We start from the raw sequence: 22,211 nt of genomic DNA, 5'->3' as shown, positions 1-22,211 counted from the left end.
GTCTATTTTGAAACAGTTAACACTTCAGGGACTAAGGGGTTTACTCCAACCTAATAGTAGTAGAGTGGCTTACCACAGCCTAATTCCCTGTCATAGTTCTTTTTTTCAATAAAAGATGAGAGACAAATACATATTGGTAAAAATGAATTTTCCCTAGACCCAGGTCTTTCCTGTCAAATTACTTTACTGCTTTTTTCCCCCTTAAATCATCTTTCCTTTTTCTACCCCCACAATGGAGATTAGAAGGGAACAGTTGCCCTAACTCACTAGATATAATAGCCAAAGGCAGCAGTAGAATACAATTCATCCCATAGCTGTATAAATAGTTTAGGAAAGGTTTGTGTGGGATGGAATGGAATGGTGAAGTGTGTGGTTCTATCTTCTCCTGATAAGCAGTAGGTTCTGTAGTGGAAGGTTTCAACCAAGGATGTGGAACCCTCCTGTACTCTATCTTCTTGGATGTGCAGGAATAGGAGGAGGAAGGGGAAGGAGAAAAGGGTTTGGAATACTGTATTCTATCTAGTGAAGGAATCAAGTTGTCATAGAGGGTTGGGGTTTTTTTTGTGGGGGGAGGGAGGGATGAAAGAAGGGACAAAGAACCTCCCCCCCATAGCATGAGAACCCTCCACCCTATATCCCTAGGCCCCATATTTTCCCCATCCTCGTCTCATAAATCACTCTGTCTTCTCCCAAGCCCCTGCTTCTTCCCTCCTATGTTGCCTCTCCCCCTACTTTCCAGCTCCTCTCTCTCCTTGTCATCCTGTTTTCCCCCAAACACTCCTCTTTCTGACCAGGTCCATTCCCATTTTATCTCGTTCTTTCCTCCTCTGTAACTCCATTCTCCCTCTCTTCCCTGAAAGCAGCCCAGAGGCTGATTCTACAGCCCAGTGGTTATGGCGGAGCTGTTGGAGTCTTAGGTTCAAGTAGCTTCCCAGCTATTCTCTCCCATTCCAGCAGTGTACCTTGGCTATTCTAGAGCAGGTCTCATTCCCTGAAAGCAGCCCAGTTATCCCACCCCCAAATCTCACATTTTATTTCCATACCCAGCTATCACTCACTATTTATTTACTCCTGCAGGATCCCCTGTTGGTCTCTGACTTCTTATACTGCTCTAGCCCCTAGGTCTCTTCATCCATGATGGTCCTCCTTGTTCTGTGACATGAAATCCCACTTTTGTTGCTTGATCCCCTACCAGATGTGCTCTGGGTCCCCACTCTTCCCTCTTTGCTCTGCCTCTCAGATCTCCTTGTTCCCACTCCTCTTTCTTGCTTCTGTAGCTCCCTTTCCACAAGGTCCCCATGTCTCTCCCTCCCCCGTTCTTCCCTGAGGGGAGTAGGGGTAGGAAGGGAAGAGCTGGGAAGGCTTTTATATCCTTTGTTCCAGTGTGTGTGGGGGGGGGGTGGAGGGGGGGAAGATGGGAAGAGAATAAGGTAGGGGAGGAGAGTGGGACAGGTTTGGACTCCTCCCACTCTTTATTCTATCCTCTGTCCCATCCTTGTACGGGCGTCTGGGTGTCGAGAGGGGCTTGGACTGGAGCCCTCGTCTATCCGTTTTACCCCCTACTCTGCTTCGTGTGTGTGTGTGTGTGTGTGTGTGTGTGTAAAGGGCACAGGTGCGAAGGGTTCCGTCTCTGCTGCACTCTGTTCCATTCCCCAGATGTGTCTGCCTTTGGAACCCCACTGCTCTCTCTGCTCCAGCCCCAAGCCTCTTAACCTGGGGGCTGGTGATGGAAGTGGCAGGGGGAGTCTGGAACCCTGCTGCTCTCTCTACTTGAGCCCCAGACCGGTTCTCCTGGCAGCTGATGGTGGAAGTGGCAAGGGAAGTCTGGAACCCTGCTGCTCTCTCTGCTTCAGCTGCCGGTGTGGGTAAGCGCGCAGAAGGGTGGACCCCGGCTGTCTCTGCGCTTCAGCTCCGGCTCTCTCCCCTCCGCTGTGTGTGTGCAGGGCTCCGGGCTAGAACGTGGCCCTCTCACCCTGTGCTGTTCTCGCTCGCTCTCTGCTCATGAATATTCATGAATCTCCTCCCTGTGACGTGGCAGCAGTCCCGGGGTGAAAGCTGGCGCTGCTCTGGTCCTGCCAGTGAGGCTGTGAATGACTGAGCAGCAAGCGAGGCAGCAGCAGCAGCCGCCGCCGCAGCAGCCCACCACCCCCAGCACTGCTCGCACCTGGAGGCGGCTCACGGGAGAGGCGGGCGGAAGGAGCCGAGGGGAGCCCCCAGCAGCCCAGCGTTTGGTGGCGCTCACGTCTTGGCAGGAACCGAGAGTCCCCACCTGCCTGGAGCAGCCCGGAGATGCTGAGGCTGCGCTGGGAGTCGGCGCTGCTCCTGCTGGGGGTCGGGAGCCTCCTGGCCGCTAAAGGTGGGTAGCGCGGCGAAGTTTCCCGGCAGCCTGCCGGGGCTGGGGGATGCCCTGGCGGCCGCGCGCGGGGAAGGTGACACTTGGCTGCCCTGACCTCCGTGCCTGCGGCGTGGGGATCGCCCAGGATCCGGCAAAAAGCGGACACAAGTTTGGGGGCTCGCGGCGGCAGCCAGGCGTGCCGGGAGAGAGAGCCCGGTACAGCTGGGCGGGTCGCCCTCCTGCTCGAAGGAGCTCAGGTCGCTAGGGTGGCTCGGAGGGGAGCAGCTGGGCTAGTAATGCCGCGCACATGTCCCCCTCCCCCGAGAAAAATCCTCACGTTGCTTGTGCATGGTGTGAAGTCAGTGCGGGTGTGGGGAGCGACCCACCGCCGAGGGGACGCCGCGGAAAGTTGGAGACACAAGGAGCCGCTGGAGCGCTGGGCTTGGCTTAGCCTGGGGTGGGCGGGGGGTGTTCACCGGCTCCCCAGCATGTGCTCTCCAGGAAGAGTCTGGCGGCCTCGGGTCGTTTGCTCCAAGGGGAGAGGTCGGAGACCAAGCCACTAGTCCGGGAGCCAGACCACAGCAAAAAGCTTACTCACGTGACTGAGCTACCCACCGCCTGCTTACGGTGAATCCCGAGTGGGTGGGGCTGGCGTTACACGGTACCGGGGGGAGGACAGGTTGCTGGGTGCGCAGGAGAGCTGGGACAATTTTTGAATAACTTGTTGACGGCAACTTTTTTTTTTTTTACAAGATAAACATCCATGGGGGTGGAGGGGGAGTGTGTGAGAGGGAGGAAGGGACAAATGAAAGGATGTCAGGCTGATTTCTGCTGAGATTTACCGCGACTTTCCGATTACCGTTCCGGTTTGGAGATCACGATTGCATCTATTAGCTAAAAAGACACAGTCGTATTGAGGGATCTCAAATACGTCGGGATGTCTCCTGGTTCAAAGTAAACAAACTGTCAGGGCTGACTGGGACACTGAAAGGAAAGAGTGTGTTTTGGGGTGTGTGTGGGGAAGGTAGTAACAATTACTTCTTTTGGGAAGCCTTCTAGCATCAAATCGCTGGGACCACCCCAAATTAACTCGGTCTGCTCCCTCTTTTTATCCCGTTGTTATAATTAAATATAGATTGTGGGAGGCTTATTTAGATTTATCCTTCAATAACCTCAGCTTTTATGTTGGTTCGGCAACCGTTTGCTGCTGCTCATTTGACACTTATGGATTCTTTTGGCCCATTAAAAATAATCTGATTTTTCTTCCTGACATGGTTCTCTTGCAGTTCTGCTTCTTTTCACTCTTACAAAGAGATTCAGAACAGAAGTTTTGAGGTCTTTAGCTTTAGTTTACTTTCAGATCATTTAAAAGTGATTTAATTACTGTATTCGTGTCAGAAATCCTGTTATTTGTATTATTTTTGTGGGGGGTTCTTCAGTTGTAATTTAGCCACCTGACTCAGGTAAATTTCAAGGAACATTGTATTCAATATGGGAAAAAGTGTAAATGATTCTCTCAATATACAGAAATAGAGGCGCCCGAAGGAACTTAGTACATATAAAGGGACTTGCTACTTCTATTTCATATTCAATATATGTATTTGTGAAGTTTGATAATCAATAAGGGGATGTATTTTAATGCAAGGATATATCTCCCTTCTTCTCTTTACCTACTTCGCATAAACTTCTCTTTACCTACTTCTCTTTGCCTACTTCGCATACCACTTGTTGTAGATCTTTTCTTCTGGCAAATATGCCAGCTTTTGTTTCTTCTTGGGCGTCTTTTACAATGTTGTAGCCAGTTCAACAGACTGGCATATCTGAATTCTATATTTCTGTCAAGAGTTCTACTTTCCATTTAACCACTGGAGGGCTGCAAAGAGCACTTTTGGACTGCAATAATTACAAAAAAAATTGATGTTTAATACTTGATTAAAAGTACTAATGACACTTTTTTGTCATGGCCTGCATTGTCCTCTACTACTTTGCATCCAGACTTGTATTTAAAATCTGATATAATCTGTGGGTAAAATACCAGACAGTAAAGTGTCATATAGTCACATGTAATGCATCTAGTATCTGATATACTTCTCTCTTTAGACTCTGGTTTTCATTTCCATCAATGAAGAGGGGAAAGATAAAGGTTGTGTGGATGAGAAAGAAGAAAGCACCATGAATTCATATTTCTATACATGAGGAGGATTTGGAGTCAAAAGGCAGTTATGTGCACATAGTTGAAAGGCTTGTTAGTGCTTCAAACTTAAAGCTATTTGGTAGCTTGAAGCTGAATGCTTTCTTGTTTGAGGCACTAGTAAGATGTCATGTACTTTGTACGCAGCTTGTATGCCTTTTGTGATTGTGCATCTTGCTGTAGGGGGTAGCACAGACAATCTATGACCATTATTCAGAGTTTCTCCATAGCTCAACTATTCTAGTGGCACAGTGCCCACATTTTTAGATTAAAACACAGAAGGTTTTGAGATGAGAGAGGAGATCATTGAAATCAGCAGCCCTTCTCCTGTTCATTCAGTAAGACTAATGGATGCTACTTTTTGGGTTATTTGGAGCTGCATGCATACAGTTGAGTTGTTGCTAAATTCTCCACAGTGTCTGGAAGATGCAGGATCTGTTCCCTAATCTGTGAAGCCTTCAAATGTTAGCACTTAGTGCCTAGGAAGGGTTTTTCAGTACATTTTAACACACAGGCACACAAGTAGGAACAAATAAAAATCTAATGCCATTTCACTTCCTCCCTCTGCCCCCCACAAATCTGTGCATAAGGCAGATCATTACAATTATTTATCTAATTTTAATATTTGGTTGTTGAAATGCTCAGTCAATCTTAATAAAAGATCCAGAATATCTTGTGGGATCTCACCAGTTGCACTGTTGGAATCCAACTCTTATTTGGAATCTTTGAGCAACATAAACACCACTGTAATCCTATTTTAAGTACAGCAGCAAGCATCTCAGTGATCTAAATAACAAGGGGAACATTTGATACAAAATTTAATTAGTTATATGTGCAAAACTTACAGGACACTTCCAAATCAATGGAACATTGAGTCCCACTTGGCAAATGCATTATGTGGCTACATCTGATATGACTGCGAGCAACATGAAAACAGCAAAACCAAAGGGACAGATACTTCATATTTTGCTTCCAACAAAGGCATAAGCCTGAACTCTCCCCCCCACCTCCCCAACAAAAATGTTTGAGAATTTCATAGGAAGATCTAATATACTAGATATCTAAGATATCTACATATTAAGATGAATGAACTTGAGTTCCTGGTATTAAATGAGGATATTCATATATTAAGCACCACAGAAACTTGGTGGAATGATGATGATAAATGGGGCATGGTACACAATATATAGAAATGTCAGAGTATGCTCCTGCTGGGAGGAGGGGGAGGGCGTAGCACTATAGGTGAAAGAAAGCATAGAGTCAAATATCATACACATCTTAAATGATTCAGATTGTACTCCAGAATCTCTATAGGTAGACATTCCATGTTTGAATATTAAGAATATAGGAGTAGGAATATACTACCAACCACCTGATCAAGATGGTGATTGTGTAATGCTCAGGGATATTAGCAAGGTTACAAAAACAGACAACCCAATAATGGGGATTTCAACCATCCCCATATTAACTGGGAACATGTCCCCTCAGGATGGGATGCAGAGATAAAAATATCTAGACATCATAAATGACTTCATCTTGGATCAGCTAGTGTTGGAACTCACAAGGGAAGAGGCAATTCTTGATTTAACCTAAATGGAGCACAGGATCTGGTTCAAGAGATGAATATAGTTGAACTGCTCAGTAGTAGTGACCATAACATAATTAAATTTAACGTTCTTATAGGGCGGAAAATACCAAAGAAACCTACCACAGTAGCATTAACTTCAAAAAGGAGGACTACACAAAAATGAGGAAGCTAGTTATATGGAAATTAAAAGGAACAGTCACAAGAGTGAAATGTCTGCAAGCTGTATGGAAACTCTAAAATCATGGTAATAGAGGCTCACACTAAATGTATACCTCAATTTAAAAAAAACAAAACAGTAAGAGGACCAAAAAACCACCACTATGGCTAAACAACAGAGTAGAAGAAGTGGTTAGAGGCAAAATGACATCCTTTAAAAAGTGGAAGTCCAATCCTATTGAGGAAAATAGAAAGGCACACAAACTCTGGCAAGTAAAGTGTAAAGGCAAGTCCAAATAGAATTTGAAGAGTAACTAGAAACTAACAGCAAAAATAATTTTAAGTACATCAGAAGCAGGAAGCCTGCCAAACAGTCATTGAAACCACCAGATGATCAAGGTGCTAATGGAGCTCCCGAGGAAGACAAGGCTGTTTCAGAGAAGCTAAATGAATTCTTTGCATCAGTCTTCACTGCAGAGGATGTGAGGGAGTTTTCCACACCTGAGCCATTCTTTTTAGGTGATAAATATGAGGAACTGTCCCAGGTTGAGGTGTCAGCGGAAGAGGTTTTGGAACAAATTGATAAATTAAGCAGTAATAAGTCACCAGGACCAGATGCTATTCACCCAATAGTTCTGAAGGAACTCAAATATGAAATTGCAGAACTAGTACCTGTGGTGTGTAACCTATTGCTTAAATCAGCCTCTGTAGCAGATGACTGGAGCGTAGCTAATGTGATGCTGATTTTTAAAAAAGGCTCCGGAGGCGATCTTGGCAATTACAGGCTGGTAAGCCTAAATTCAGTACCAGACAAATTGGTTGAAATGACAGTAAAGAGCAGAATTATCAGACCGCATAGATGAACATGATATGCTGGGGAAAGGCCACATGGGAAAGGGAAATTATGCCTCACCAATCAACTAGAATCTTTTGAGGTGGGTCAGCAAGCATGTGGACAAAAATGAGCCAGTGGATATAGGGTGCTGGGACTTTTTGAAAGCCTTTGACAAGGTCCCACTCCAAAGGCTCTTAAGCAAAGTAAGCTGTTATGGGATTGGAAGGAAGGTCCTCTCATGGATCAGTAACTGCTTAAATGATAGGAAACAAAGGGTAGGAATAAATTGTCTGTTTTCCTAGTGGAGAGAGGTAAACAGCAGTGTCCTCCAGAGGTCTGTACTGGGACCGGTCAGGTTCAATATATTCATAAATGATCTGGAAAAGGGGGCAAATAGTGAGGTGGTGAAGTTTGCAGATGATACAAAACTACTCAAGATAGTTAAGTCCAAAGCAGACTGTGAAGAGTTACAAAGGGATCTCACAAAATTGGGTGAATGGGCAACGGAATGGTAGATGAAATTCCATGTTGAAGTGCAAAGTAATGCACATGGCAAAATATGATCTCAACTATACATATTAAGTATTGGTGTCTAAAGTAACTGTTTTCACTCAAAGAATCTTGGAGTCATTATGGCTAGTTGCCTGAAAGCATTTGCTCAATGTGCAGCAGCAGTCAGGGACACAACTTCATGCTCTTGGTGTCCCATAACTTCTGACTGCCAGAAACTGAGACTGGACGACAGGGGTTGGATCACTTGATAATTTTCATGTTCTGGCCATTTCCTTTGAAGCACCTGGCACTGGCCACTGCTGGTAGACAGGATACTGGGCTAGATGGACCATTGGTCTGACCCAGTATGGTCGTTCTTGTGTTCTTATTCTAATTTCTGAATTAGTCAATTAGTCAATATTTGTACAGTGCTATGAATATTTTGACATGATTATTTAGAAACTGTGGGTTCTACACAACTATTGTACTAGGTAATGGTGAAACTTTCTCTTACCATACAAATTCAAAGTACAAATGCATATGCAAAACAGAAACATTCTTTCTTTTTCTCCATCCAAAGTACATTTAGGAGCAGCATTGGTACAGCGATTAACTCAGAGGCCTGGGAATCAACCAAGCTTGGTTCTATTCCTGATGTTGCCATTGATTTGCCTAGGGCAAGTCATATAAATGTTCCTTGCCTCCATTTCTCCATCAGTAAAATGGGGATAAGAATATTTTATAAAGCAAATTGAGATCTCTGGAGGAAAAGGTGGCTATAAAAGCAAATTTATATGTCAAAGATTAAAAAATGTGTATAATTCAGATACCGTGTATGTTAGGATAGTGAAATGATTGAGAATTCTCAGAAAACAAATCAGAGTATTTGATGCTACTTCCATTGTTTAGATATTTCAATATAAATGGCTCTTATGACAGCATTTAATTTCGTATGATATAGAAGGAGTTAATTTCTCTGAGCCTGGTTAGATTTGATGCTGCTTATCCTGATTCAGTTTACATGATACCCATTTCATACCTATATCATTCCTATTGCATACATTGGAAGATAATCTCAGCCAAGAACCAGTGCTTCATGCTTTTGTTCAAGCCTTTCAAAGCACTTTACAAACATATACTAGGAATGAAGTATTGCTGTACCCGGTCAAGTGTGCTCTCCCTCCTGTCACCAGCCATTGTTGGTTGGTGTTGAATGCAGCGTGGGATCACAGCCTTGCCTTTCTTGTAATGGCGTTCCTCATGGGAGTACAAGGAAAATATTTATAGCCTGGAGAACAGCTCCTTGTCGCCTATCTCTAAATTACACGCTTGAACCTTAGTAGACTGGTTTCAGTCTTGCTTTCATCACTTTTTAAAGATCAGCTACTTGCCCCTCTGCCGAAAAGCATGGAAGTTGCATGGCAGTTGTCAGAGACAATGTCACCTTGTTTTGGTTGTTTACTGTCAGAGAAACACTTAGCTGGAAAAAAATTTATCAATGGTTAATCCTCCCTCACAACCATTAGACACTGGAATCAAAGCAGAATGGGGAAACTGGCTCTAAGCATGTATAGCTGGTAAAGAGTAAAAACACTTTGCCCTATGTTAGGACTATATCTAATTGCCTGCTTCATAGTTTCTGCAAAAAAATAAGATTCATAGTTGGTTACTGAACACCGGAGAACATATTTGATAAGAAATATTAGAGAAATCTATCCTTAATGCAGCTGACAAATTTATCTTGTAGACTTTTTCTGTATCATATGGTGAAGACATTTTTGGAATGATGCTTAAAAAAGCCTGGTTCTAGCTTTCAAAAGCCTTTCCCTTGCCCCTTTCATTATGCTGTGTATTCTTTGTCTCCTGGATTCTAACCTCCATCTCACCTTATTTGCCTCAAAGTGGTTCTTTACTGCTTTAACTATATCCAAGAGGGTTATGCTGAGAAAATGGCAAAGTATAGCTTGCCCAGCACATGCAGAGTGGCTCCGTGGAAAGGCTAACACTTCATTAACTGGAAAAAACTTCCCCACTGTGGTACAAAAATAGAAAAATTGAGACTAAAATGTGTTGTTTCTATATTAAACTATTTCCCTCTCTCCTCCCTCCCTGGTAAGTATAGCTAATAATTGACTACTAACCTCCAAAATATTTTAATGCAATTTTAAAGCTGCACAATTACAATTTAAAATAGACTAATTCTAAAGTCTCAATTACAGTGAGATTTGGCTTGAGTCAAATTCACCACTGTTGTTTGACTCTGGAGGATTGTGAATTATGTGTAGTTTTTTAAAATGAGATTTTTACAATTTCCTTCATGCAAATTGTCCAATAGCAGCCTGAGCACAGCAGCCCTTGGGTCAGGCCAAACAGAGACTGTGAATTGTGATGTGACAAATGGGGATGAGCTTTATTCGGCATTGCTAAAAATGGCAGTGGATGCTACTGAGTATGCTCAGAAGTGACATTGCAGTCACTTAACTGAGTTATCCCTTTTGATACAATGATGTTTAAGGGTTTTGTTTGTTTTTGTTTTGAAATAAAAAAAACCTCAAACACAAAACAGCAACTCCAACAGAATACTTTGGGGACAGGTAACAATAAGTAAGAAGCTGCATGTGGAAGATATGATAAAGTTTCCCAGCATTCCTGCTCAGACTAAAAACCTGACAGCTGTAAAAAGGGATCTAGGTAGCGCACATGGTGTGGGAGAGATGTCCGCAATAACTATGGTTGCAGATTACCAGTATGTGACTGTGGCAGTGTTGGGAATGAAGTAGCATCTTCTCTTCTATATACTGGAGCAGTTTACTGAAGACTGTAAACATTGCCTAGTAGTGGATACAACAACAAATTGAACAGATTGGTGATGCAGCCTTGTTCAGTTAATTGGAAAGCCTCTTGCAGTGTGGGAGTTGTGGCCTATGAGAGCAAAGGCAGCTCATTTGCTGAATGCAAGTTGGAGGGTCCGTAGCAAAGATTTTAATTCCACTCTGAGTTTAAAGAAGTCCAGCTCACTTGAGAGCTTACAGAATGCTTCCTTTCCACACACCCAAAGCTTGTGTGGTATATTGGCAAGACTGTAATAAGTACTATACAGATCCATTGACAATCTTATGATGAATGTGATCTTGGAAAAGACAAACTGTCTAGTTACTTTGATTAAGAATCTGTGAATTATGAATCAGCCCTTCAGGAGAAATCTGAGCCAGAGGATGTGGAAAGTGCAAGTCAAATAAGACAAAAATAATAAACACAAAAGGGTGGAATCCCCTCCCCCCACAAACCAAATCCACAGACCTAGGGAGAAAAAGACCAAGACTAACATCAAATAGGAAACAGCTGTTCCTGCCACCAAAAGGAAAAGGAAATGTTTTTCAGTTGAAGTTTATAGTTGGATCTCACCGGGCTTTTCTATTTCAATATGTTAGCTGTGATTCTTTAAAAATAAAATATATGTAAGTGGTTATGATTTGGGGGAGGGGTGTCTCTAAAGTTAATAGAAGGGAGCTGTATTGGAAGACATTTAATGCCTGATCCAAAATCCATTGAAGTAAATGAAAATCAAGCTGTTTAAAGAGTTAATTTGTATAGGCAACCCTACTTCTGGATACAGTGACATATTTGTCACTTCTAGGATGTTGTTACAAATAAAACACTTACTTCTGTAACCATGTATGCATCTCTGTGCCTCTTGCTCCTTCTTGCACCACAGTACTGCATTATATGTATACATATAGTGTAAGCACACACAAATAATGTAGAGGTGTATAGGAAATGGCCCAAATCCAAATGAAGAGTTCAATATCTATGGTGCATTCAAACATTTCATTGATTTAAGTGCTAGTCTTGGCTGTGCAAAGAATATTTGATTGGGAATGTATCAGGGGACTCATTGTTTAGATGTCTGATGTTTCTTCAGAATAGTCTCTCCTACTGAAGGTATGACACTCTGCCTGCTTTTTAGTATTGCTTGGTAAATTCTAGTTAGGTAATCCAGTTTCCTTTGAATCACTATGAAACTGCAGTCTGAGGACTTGTGCTTTATATTCAGTTTTATGTTGTGGATTTTCTTTAAATATGCTAATAGTTATGGTTGACAGTTGCACAGTTCATTGTTTGGCATCAAACATTGTTTGTGTAGAGGTCTAACACTTGAAAGAATTGATTTTTTTTTTCTTTTTCTTTTTTGAATTGTGCATTTGCTAGATAGAAGTTGGATTAAGGAATAAAAAGGAAGCGGGAGATAGATACTTGATTTAAATATTTAAAAGATGTATGTAAAAATGAATTCCTTATACTTAGTTCAGGGGGAATTTGCTTTCAGTGGTTTATTTCTAGTTTTTGATGTACATGTTGCATCACAAGTATGCCACATGTGGTTATATGTTGACTACAGTAGTTGGTTTGGGGGAAAGTTGCAGAAAATGCATAAACTGTTAAAATGTTGTTAATAGAATAGATTCAAAACTATGGACAATTTCATAGTGATGTTAAAATCAATAAGACATCAATAAAATGTAAAAAAAAAAAAAAAAAAAAACACCCAAAAAACTAACCCCCACACAAATAACTGTTAATCTCCTGTAATTCTCAATAGCTGATATTTTCAAAAGAGCCAAAGGGAGTTGGGTCCCAAATCTCATTGATCTTTAATGGGAATTGGGATCCTCACTAACATCAACTTCCTTGAAAATCCCACCCCGTGTGACTGAGATATGATAAAGTCTGTCTTTAGTCTTTGTGTGTTTCTATTTGTATATTTACTAATATTTCTTTTAGTTCACCCCTTTTGTATGACCAGATCTCAAACCCTGTATCTGCTGGGGAGCAGAACCCTGCAGGGCTGGGTGACATGCCCGAGTTCTGTAGCCATGGAAGAAATTATGAATCCTAAGGGAGGATGATTAACTCCCCACCTGGGGTGGCTCCTTTCTGTTTGCAGATGTTGTGAATCTGCCCCTGACTGCCATATATGCCATTGAGGGTGCTGAGGGGTGTTGCTGAAGAGATACCACATGTCTCATTCCAGACTCGGGAGCAGAGTCAAACTCCTTTCCAGTTGAATGACAGCCAGAGTTTGAATGATTTGCTGACAGAGACAGAGGAGCAGTCTGGCAACCCCTCTCTCCCCCTTTGGTCTCAGTGCAGGGAAACAGAAGCTTGGGATCAGCGGAGGACTATAATTGCATGGAGTGGGGAGAATATTTGCATTGGTTCTCTCTAAGCACCTACATCTAACTTGCCTGAAGAATGGGTTCAGATTCCCTCTGTCCTCCTTATGCTTTGAGCCTGAACATCCTCAACATCATTCAGACTGGTGAGCAAGTGGCATACCTGGCCAGTTGGGCTAGTACATCCCCAGTATCTTTTGAGCCATAGATCAGGAGCCAGCCTGTAATTCTGGGGAGTAAACTCTAAAGCATTTTTATGAGTTGGGTGTAATAAAGCATGTTTTGAATTTCAACTCATTTTAATGGTTATAATGACTGCCAAGGATGGCCAGACAGAATGGCAGAAGTTAATTCTATTGTTTATATCAGTTCTTGATGTTTGGCATTCATGGACAAAATCCTGGACCCATTGAAATTAATGGGTGTTTTGCCAGACTTCAGTGTGGCCAGGATTTCACCCTAGATGTGTAGTTTATGCTTCTCTGTGCAAACATGAACAGTTCTTCCTTCACTGCAAAGCTTTCCATGCTATCCAAGTAGCTTCAGTAATGCCAACAGTAGAGAACCTGCCCTTTGCAACTGACTTCCCTATGCCTCTAGCTCAGGGGTGGGCAAACTTTTGGCCCGAGGGCCACATTGGGGTTCCAAAACTGTATGGAGGGCCGGGTAGGGAAGCCTGTGCCTCCCCAAACAGCCTGGCCCCCGCCCCCTATCCACCCCCGACTGTCCCCCGGGACCTCACCCCCTATCCAACCCCCCCTGCTCCCTGTCTCCTGACTGCCCCCTGGGATCTCCTGCTCCTTATCCAACCCCCTCTCTCCCCGCCCCTTACCATGCCACTCAGAGCAGCAGGACCGATAGCCACACCACCCGAGCGCTGGCGGCACGGCGAGCTGAGGCTGTGGGGGTGAGAAGATAGCAGGGGAGGGGCCGGGGGCTAGCCTCCCCGGCCCGGAGCTTAAGGGTTGGGCAGGATGGTCCCGCGGGCTGGATGTGACCCGCAGGCCATAGTTTGCCCACCTCTGCTCTAGCTGATGTAACTGCTTTCATTAAGCCAATGGGAGAAGTTCTTGTTTTACTTTTTTCTTCCAAAAGTAGTTTTAATCTGATTTGAGAACATTAAATGAAGTGTTTATTCTGTAGTTGAGCTACCTAGGTCAAATGTAGTCATCATTAGAAGCATGGTTACAAGTTAACACAGCCTTCCTGCTGTTGCTAGTTTTGCAGCTGTTATTCCCCCCAGTTCCTTTCTGTTGCTAACTGAATGTTCTAAGAATGGTTATAAAAAAAGCAAAAGTGTCATTTAATGAGATCTCATTTGTAAGTACCGGTATATTGTCCAACTGACTTTTATTTATTTATTTATTTTAAAACAGACTACTGACCTGAGGTCACACTGTTAGTGGATTTTGATTTTGACCAAATTCTTAAGTGTTGCATATGCCTATGCAAGGGCCATAATAAACTTAAAAGGGACTGCAAGATGGTTAGCAGAAAAAGGTGCTGTCTACCATCTTCTGTTGAGCTTTATTTGTCCCAGGGTACTGCCAGAGTTAAATGTAGGACAGAATGCACCAGAGCCACAGGCAGTGATATTTATGAGGAAGCTGCATGGCAACCTTATTTAGAATAGTTTTTTTTAAAGGGCAGAGTTAAAATATCCCAACAACTGAAGTTGAATAGCAACATACTCACTACTGTTTGCCAATCTCAGGAAGAAGAAATAAACTTTTAAGATCGTGGTTAATACAACCTAGATCTCTTTTATTGTGAACTAAAGTACAGAGACTCTAAAACTAGCCTGATTTATGCTGAGCTGTTTTAGGAAGTCTGCATTATCCAAGTGGAGCATAAATTCTAGCTAAGATAGGAGACCCTCACATTGTACATTTGGTGTCAGAAATAGAAAAGAGCACATGGTAACGTAGTTAGGCTTTTTCAGTGGTTTTCTTCTTTAAAACCAATTTAAACAGAACAGCTGTGTATATAAAAATGTAAAGGTCACAGTGTAACTGTTCCATTGTTTTACTGCATTTAAAGGCATAGGCAGTTGTAGGCAGAAAAATTGTTTCTGGGACTGTAAATAGTCTGAGGGGTAACAGTTCAAGACTTATTCTGGACAACATCACAGTTGTGAAAAGTTCTCCTCTCTAGTTTAACAGACTTTTGGGGTGAGACTGTTTGTTTCTGCTGGAAGATTTCAGATAATGCTGACTTTTTATCAATTGAATATTTACTGCTTCAGATATTAAAAGAAGTTATATCCTGGGGCAGAGCAGTTCTGTTGTGTCAAAGTTTAAGAATAAACTTTAGCTTTGGATGTAAGGAGTTCTTAGTGTGTGTAACAGGACACTCAGTGAATACTAATACAGTTATACCAATGTACTAGTTTGGAATTCCAAGATTAGGTGTGACCCTTTTTACACAGGTTTGTAAATTCTTCTTTTCAGTTCTGTTTTCTGAAGTTTATTTTGAATCAAGAAGTTAGTGTTTTATCAATAATCAGATATGAAAATGTGCATTTTAAACTACGGGTTAGATCATCAGTTGGCTTAAATTTGCTTCGCCCCATGGGCTTCAGTGGAGCTATGCCAGTTTATTATACCAGCTGAAGCTCTGGCCCTGTATTCAGGGCTCTGCTGATAAAGCATTCTTGTCAGAAACTTCCAAGAATGGTTCCTCCTGCTTTCACCCTTTTCAGCAGAAACGTAACAACTTTACAGAACTGCTCCTTAGGTAACTCCATGGATTTTGTTTGTTTGTTTGCGTGATAAGCCTAAAGAAGTGGAGACCTAATTATAATATCTGACTTTATTCCTTTCTTTAGAGGACTGACCTTGATTCAAAAGATCCAACTCATCTTAAACTGTCCAATTGTGAGCTAAACTAGTGGTGGCATGTCCCCTTTTCTTCCCATGCTGTATTAGGAGGAGAACATCACCAGACAGACATTTAAATTGTTTTAGTTAAATGAAACAATTTAACATTATGTATTCTGTATTTTTTTCTTCAACAGCAAACATATAATATTTTAACAAAACAAGCATATGGATTTTTGAATTTAGTTAAACATTCAAGTTTTTTAAACTCAGGTTTGGTTTTGTTAACATTGTTTTTAACTAAAATAGTTAAATGAAATATTAAAAAAAAAAAAAATTAAATTGACTATGTCAGCCAGGTCAACATGAGAAACTTAAAATATTGACTTCTGCAGCTAACTCAGTCGTCTTCATTTTCCTGTTCATAATCTGGAAAAGAAAAACAAGCTTTCCTGCTTTTTCAGGTCCCAAATGATTTCTCAATTTGGAATGAATTAGTCCAAAGGAAGAATATATTCTTTCTATGCCGGCAGAAGAAGCTACTGCTCTTAAAAGTGAGATTATCACGTCAACAGTCTCTGAATCCAAGTGCTTAAGTGACCTCCACCAGTTCACTGGTGTGACTTTCTTTAAAACATCATCAGCAAACATGATTTCTTGAATGCTTCTTATTCCCAAACTGGGTCTCTTTTACAGCCTGCTGCCATTATAGGTTTTCTCTTCTAGTGAGAGAATGGTATGGTAGATCTCAAGACTTCTGGAATACGCTGCTCAAACTGTTTCACTTTTGTTTCTGTCCCTCTGCCTGTCCCTCCCTTCTCACATTTGTCTCCAGACTTCACTGGTGTGACTTTCTTTAAAACATCATCAGCAAACATATATTTCTTGAATGGTTCACCCTTCGCTCTGAAGTTTATTATATTTGGCATTATGGAGGGATGATTGCTGGATGTCCATGTCATAGCCAACTCCTCTTCTTCAGCAGTTAAGGTTTGACCTTGGTACGGAGTATTGAGAATATTTGCAAGAAAATGAGCTGGAAATAGTGCTTGTCCCATTTTTTTTTAATGCTTGTAATTTAACTCTGTCATTGCATATTTCTCTTTTTAAGATCTCACTCAGTTCCTTCCAAATTTCAACAGCGTCAGCAATAAACAGCTATTTCCCTGCATTTTGTTCAAGACTACAGAAATAGGCTTCAGGGTACTCAACATGTGTTTAACATTTCTCTTAAGCCCAGTGTTGAGAAATTTGGCTGTGACAGTGCCATCTCTTTTTTCACGATTTTGTTCACAAACTGTCATCAGATTAGGCCAGTTCTTGATATAGTGCTCAAAACAGTCCACTACTGAGTTCCATCGCACGTCTTGTGGGAGAATTAGCTTGGTTCCTCCCACTTTTTTCAGAGCAGCTGCTGCAAAGTGGTTGTTATGGAAATATTTTTTCAATTTCAACAACATTATCATTTGTTTCTGGAACACCGAAGTCTTTGGCTAGGAGGTGCATCATATGAGCACTGCAACTGCACCTTATTAGCTTGGGACTCTCTTCACTCTTCTAAATAATTTCTTCTCATCTTGGATGCATTTGCAGCATTGTCTGTGACCAAGCTACATACTAGACATTTGAATTTTTTTCCCACAGTTTGTTAGAGCTTTTACTGCTACTACATGTAAGTATTCTGCTGTGTGTGCATTTCCTGATGTATCAATTGTTTCTGTAAGGGAGACATTCCCTTCTTCTGTTGTCACACAAGCACATACAACAGGACCTTCGTGGACATTGCTCCACCCATCAAGACTCAGGTTAACAATTTTACTCTCTAGAACTTTTGCACACTGCTCAGTTTCTCTTTCATACACTTTATCCAGCAATTTGCCTGCAACATCTGCTCTGTTGGGTGGACTGTATCCTGGTCTTAATGACCGAACCATGTTAATGAAGTGTGGGTTCTCAACCATATGGAAAGGAGAGTTTGTTTCATAAATAAACTGTTGTGTATTTGGTTGTCGTGATAATAGAATCTTGTTCTTGCTATGGAAACTGAGTTAGATTATGAGGGGATAGCCCAGCCAGTTTTGGCTGGTTTTTGGTTAGTTCAGTGTGTGGCAATAAATGGCCGCTTTCAAAGTTTACAGCTCTCTGTGTCTCAAGTGATTTCTTCCTAAAACTGTTGCCCCCAAGGATATAACACAAACCGGGCATTTTTTTCATCAATTACCTCTTTTTGTAATCTGCTGGTTCTTATCACAAACTTATCTATGGTTGTGTCTGGATGAAGGAGATTTTTTTTCTTTTTCTTTTTGCTACAGGTGATATACTATGGCGATGTGACTGAAACACTATCATTGGCAGATAACTCTGAAACTATAGAAAATGATGGTGATATTGAAGATGGATAGTCTTCAGAATCCTGTATGTGAAGGATAGATTCTCCTAAACAAAATAAGTCAATGCAGTTATTTAATTATTATTACAATACTACTCATTTAGTATTACTCATTGCATTCACTGACACTCAGTACGACTTTAAAGGTGAAATTGTAAAGGAAGATCAGCCTATTTCAGCTATTTATTTTTTTATCACAACTACATCTAAAATAATAGTACCATAGAGTAACAACTACATATTTTGCTCAAACATGAGAATTCAAGAATAGTCCAGAAGGAAGATAGGCAGTCCTTAAGAAAGAAGTATGAAATAAAAATGTTTACCAACCTGAAGATCCTGCAGGTTCAGACATGTTCCTTTAATCATTTTCAACGCAGCTTCCTCCTGAGAAGGAACACTTCTCATGATGTTGTTCCATTCGGGCAAGCAGGCCTTGCATTTCTTTGTTGCACTATTTGCATTTTGCACGCATGCCTGTCTTACCTACAGGTAGAGGAGCTCCATTAACATATTCCCAAACTGGGTCCCTTTTACGGCCTGCTGCCATTTTGGGTTTTCCCTTCTAGTAAGAGAATGGTATGGTAGATCTCAAATCAATGAAGGCTATACTCAGAAAAACCTCAAGACTTCTGGAATATGTTGCTGAAACAGTTTCACTTTTGTTTCTACTGCCTGTCCCTCCCTTCTCACATTTATCTCCAGACTTCTATTCCGCCCCTAACAATCTTATATTCATTGAACTTTCTGAAACTTTGTAGTTTGAGATAGGTAAGGGATTAACTCTGTGTACACAAATTTGCAGAGGGACAATTGGATTGAGGTCTGTTATTCCTCGACTCTCTATTATTTATTTATTTAAAACATTGTTGCTGTTAACAAGCATGTTATCTCTGGAGACACAAATCCACAGTTTGAGAACTGCAAAACTAAGCATCTCTGATGGTATCTTCTAGACTGAGCACTGAGTCCCATTGGGTAGATAGAATGATTAACCTAAATAATCTATGCAGAAGCCCCTGGAACCCCATAATATTGGGTCCCTAATCCATGAACTATTGGAATTCATTTACAAAACTTTTCTTAAACATTACATGAATATATTATCTCATACTATAGAATTAAATTTATAATCTCTATTCCATGATGAGATGTCTTTGAGCTATAATGTATCTTAATTAAAATTTATCTTTAGATAGGCTTTTTCCTCAAAAAGCATTTTATAAAAAAAAATCGGATTTAGATTACATCTGATTCATTTTTTTTTTTAAATCATTGATTTTTATCCATGCTGCCTAGCTGTAAACATGCCCAAATTTTAGAAAACTTTAAATCTGAGTCAGAACTTTCAATGTGGCCACTTTAAGATGGACGGAATGGAAAAAAAACTGGCATCTGAGCACCCTTTACTTTGATTCCAAACTTTGAAGCTGTTGCTCATCTCTAGTTTTCAGCAAATGTAAAACGGATTTGTCTCCCACTGCCAGTTTTGCTTGTACTTCTACAAAACCACAGGGTGAATTTCAGCCTATCTGTTTAAAGTCAATTTGTCAGTTCACTTATTTCTATCCTGTGGGGGGTACTGACTGTAGCATCATTGTGAATGGCTTTTGAGACTCATTGTATTTGTTCCTTTTCAGAAGTTTCTGAGACTTTTTCTTTTCAAGATCTTGTTTAATCTGATTCCTATAGCCTCCCTCCAGATTAATCAATTTTCACTCATGCTCCCGTACAAAGATTAGCCTGGCTGCAAATGCTAGCCATCAAGGAATATATTTTTTGACTTCCTATTTTCATATGTTAAAGAATAAAATGTTGATGCTCAGCAAAGGAGAAGACTGAAGCCCAAATGTTGCATGGTATCAAGGGAAGCCAAATTTAGGGGGATTCACAGAAAGTAGGTTAGGAGCTAGATAAAGAAGAGTGGGGGGGTTGTGCAGTATATTCTCTTCATCCTAATGTGTCTATGCTTTTATTCATGGATAGCTACTCATGTAACAGGAGGATGTGGCCACGTGGAAGGAGGATGAGTTAAGAAAACCGCTACTAAGTTTGCTTGCCCTCTCAGGGCAGTGTAATTTACAATACACTATGCATCATATGTTGTTGTGTGCTGGTCTGATGAGCAATAATTACTTCTCAGAGAATTTTCCCACAATAAAGGGAATATGAGAATTCAGTAAGTGGAGGCCTAACCAATGGCAGCAAGGCACTACCTATACTAGCCATGTTGCCATATCTAGGATACAGCTCGGGAGAAACATAAAGAAAACCGAGAACTTCATTTGGGTCTGTAGATCTATAGACTGTGCAAATATTTCCAGCAGTCTCCAGCTTACAAGAGAAATTGTTGGCTCTACTGCCTTCTCTGCTTCTAATCCTAAGACCATCATAAGTCTTCTTGTCTCAAGACTAAATCTACCCAGTTTTTAACCTTTCCGCATAGGTCAGGTTTTCTAAACCTTTGATTTTTTTATTGTTGTTGTTGCTCTCCTCTGGACTCTCCATTTTATCCACATGTTTCCTAATGTGTGGTGCCCAGAACTGGACATAGTACTCCAGCTGAGGCCTTGCTAGTGCCGAGTAGAACAGGACAATTACCTCCTGTGCCTGACTTACAACACTCCCGTTGATACACCCCAGAATTATATTAGGCATTTTTGCAACAGCATCATATTGTTGACTCTAAGGGTACGTCTACAGTATGAAATTAATTCGAACTTATTTGAATTTTCGGAAGCCATTTTATACATTCGGTGTTGTGTGTCCTCACTAAAGTGCATGAATTCGGTGGAGTGCATCCACAGTACCGAGGCTAGCAGCGAATGTCGGAGTGGTGCACTGTGGAAAGCTATCCCAGAGTTCCCGCAGTCCCCGCCGCCCATTGGAATTGTGGGTTAAGCTCCCAGTGCATGATGGGGCAAAAACATTCTCGCAGGTGTTTCTGGGTGTGTGCCGTCAGTCGCTCCTCCCTCCGTGAAAGCTACAGTAGACGCCATACTGCCAACAGACGGTGCAGTACGGTGCACCGCTTGTCTCCTGGTACTATGAATCCACCTCGCATGTCCTCTCATCTTTATATCTACTCTATCTAACCATTTCCTGCCTTTTTTCGGCTACCGTGAACCGAGCAGCACAGCTTCCACTGCAAACTCTGCTCTCTCGCTCTTGCATCGCTAGCTAATTCTTCCATGTTGTCTGTTCTGGGCTTGTGTGCAAGCTACAGATGGCAACAATTCCCCACCGTTTTTCAGGCATTGTGACCTGAGCCGCACAGCTTCTGCCGCAAACTCTGCTCACGCTTCCATCGCGAACTCTGCTCTCCCGCTCTTGCAGTTCTAGCGAGCTTCCCGACTCTGTGAAAGCTACAGAAGACAACCATTTACCGCCTTTTATCGGCCATCTTGAACCAAACAGGCCTCCTATGTTTCGCGCCATTTTTCCAGGATTACCCATGCAGGTGCCATAGCGCGGCAATCATGGAGCCTGCTCAGAACTCTGCTGCAGTTTTGACCATTGTAAATACCCCACGCATTATCCAGCAGTATGTGCAGTACCTGCAAAACCGGGCAAGGAAACGACGACAGCGCGATTACTATAGTGATGAGGACATGGACACAGATGTTCCTAGAAGCACGGCATGTGGAGATTGGGAGATCATGGTGGCATTGGTCCAGGTTCATGCTGTGGAACGCTGATTCTGGGCCCATGAAACAAGCACAGACTGGTGGGACCGCATAGCGTTGCAGGTCTGGGATGATTCCCAGTGGCTGCGAAACTTTCGTATGCGTAGGGCCACTTTCATGGAACTTTGTTACTTGCTGTCCCCTGCCCTGAAGTGCAAAGATGCCAAAATGAGAACAGCCCTCACAATTAAGAAGCGAGTGGCCATAGACTGTGGAAGCTTGCAGTGCCCGACAGCTACTGGTCAGTTGGGAATCAGCTTGGAGTGGGCAAATCCTACTGTAGGGGCTGCGGTGCTGCACGTAGCCAACTCAATCATTGACCAGCTGCTATCAAGGGTAGTGACTTAGGGAACCCCAGCGCATTAAAGCCATCCACAATGGTCTGCACAGTTCCCAAACTGCGGTGGGGTGATAGAACGCATATCCCTATTTTGGTCCCAGCACACCGCGGTAGCCAGTACATAAACCGTAAGGGGTACTTTTCCATGGTGTTGCAAGCACTGGTGGATCACAAGGGATGTTTCACCAACATCAGCGTGGGATGGC

General features: G+C 42.0%; 1 protein-coding gene across 1 annotated transcript in view; it reads left to right on the top strand.

Annotated features, from left to right (window-relative positions):
* Positions 1 to 1,895: 1,895 nt before the first annotated feature.
* The window catches only part of CLSTN2 (calsyntenin 2), a 672,586-nt gene continuing 652,270 nt past the window's right edge, over positions 1,896 to 22,211 (top strand). The window contains exon 1 of the mRNA XM_005282521.5: positions 1,896 to 2,356. Within this exon, the coding sequence (XP_005282578.1) occupies positions 2,290 to 2,356 (67 nt within the window). The 5' untranslated portion in view covers positions 1,896 to 2,289. The remainder of the gene's footprint in view (positions 2,357 to 22,211) is intronic.

This window comes from Chrysemys picta, chromosome 9 (genome assembly GCF_011386835.1).
Source record: "Chrysemys picta bellii isolate R12L10 chromosome 9, ASM1138683v2, whole genome shotgun sequence".
Classification (NCBI taxonomy): Eukaryota; Metazoa; Chordata; order Testudines; family Emydidae; genus Chrysemys; species Chrysemys picta.
The sequence above is the reverse complement of the archived record's forward strand: the minus strand, read 5'-3'. Positions and strand labels throughout refer to the sequence as shown.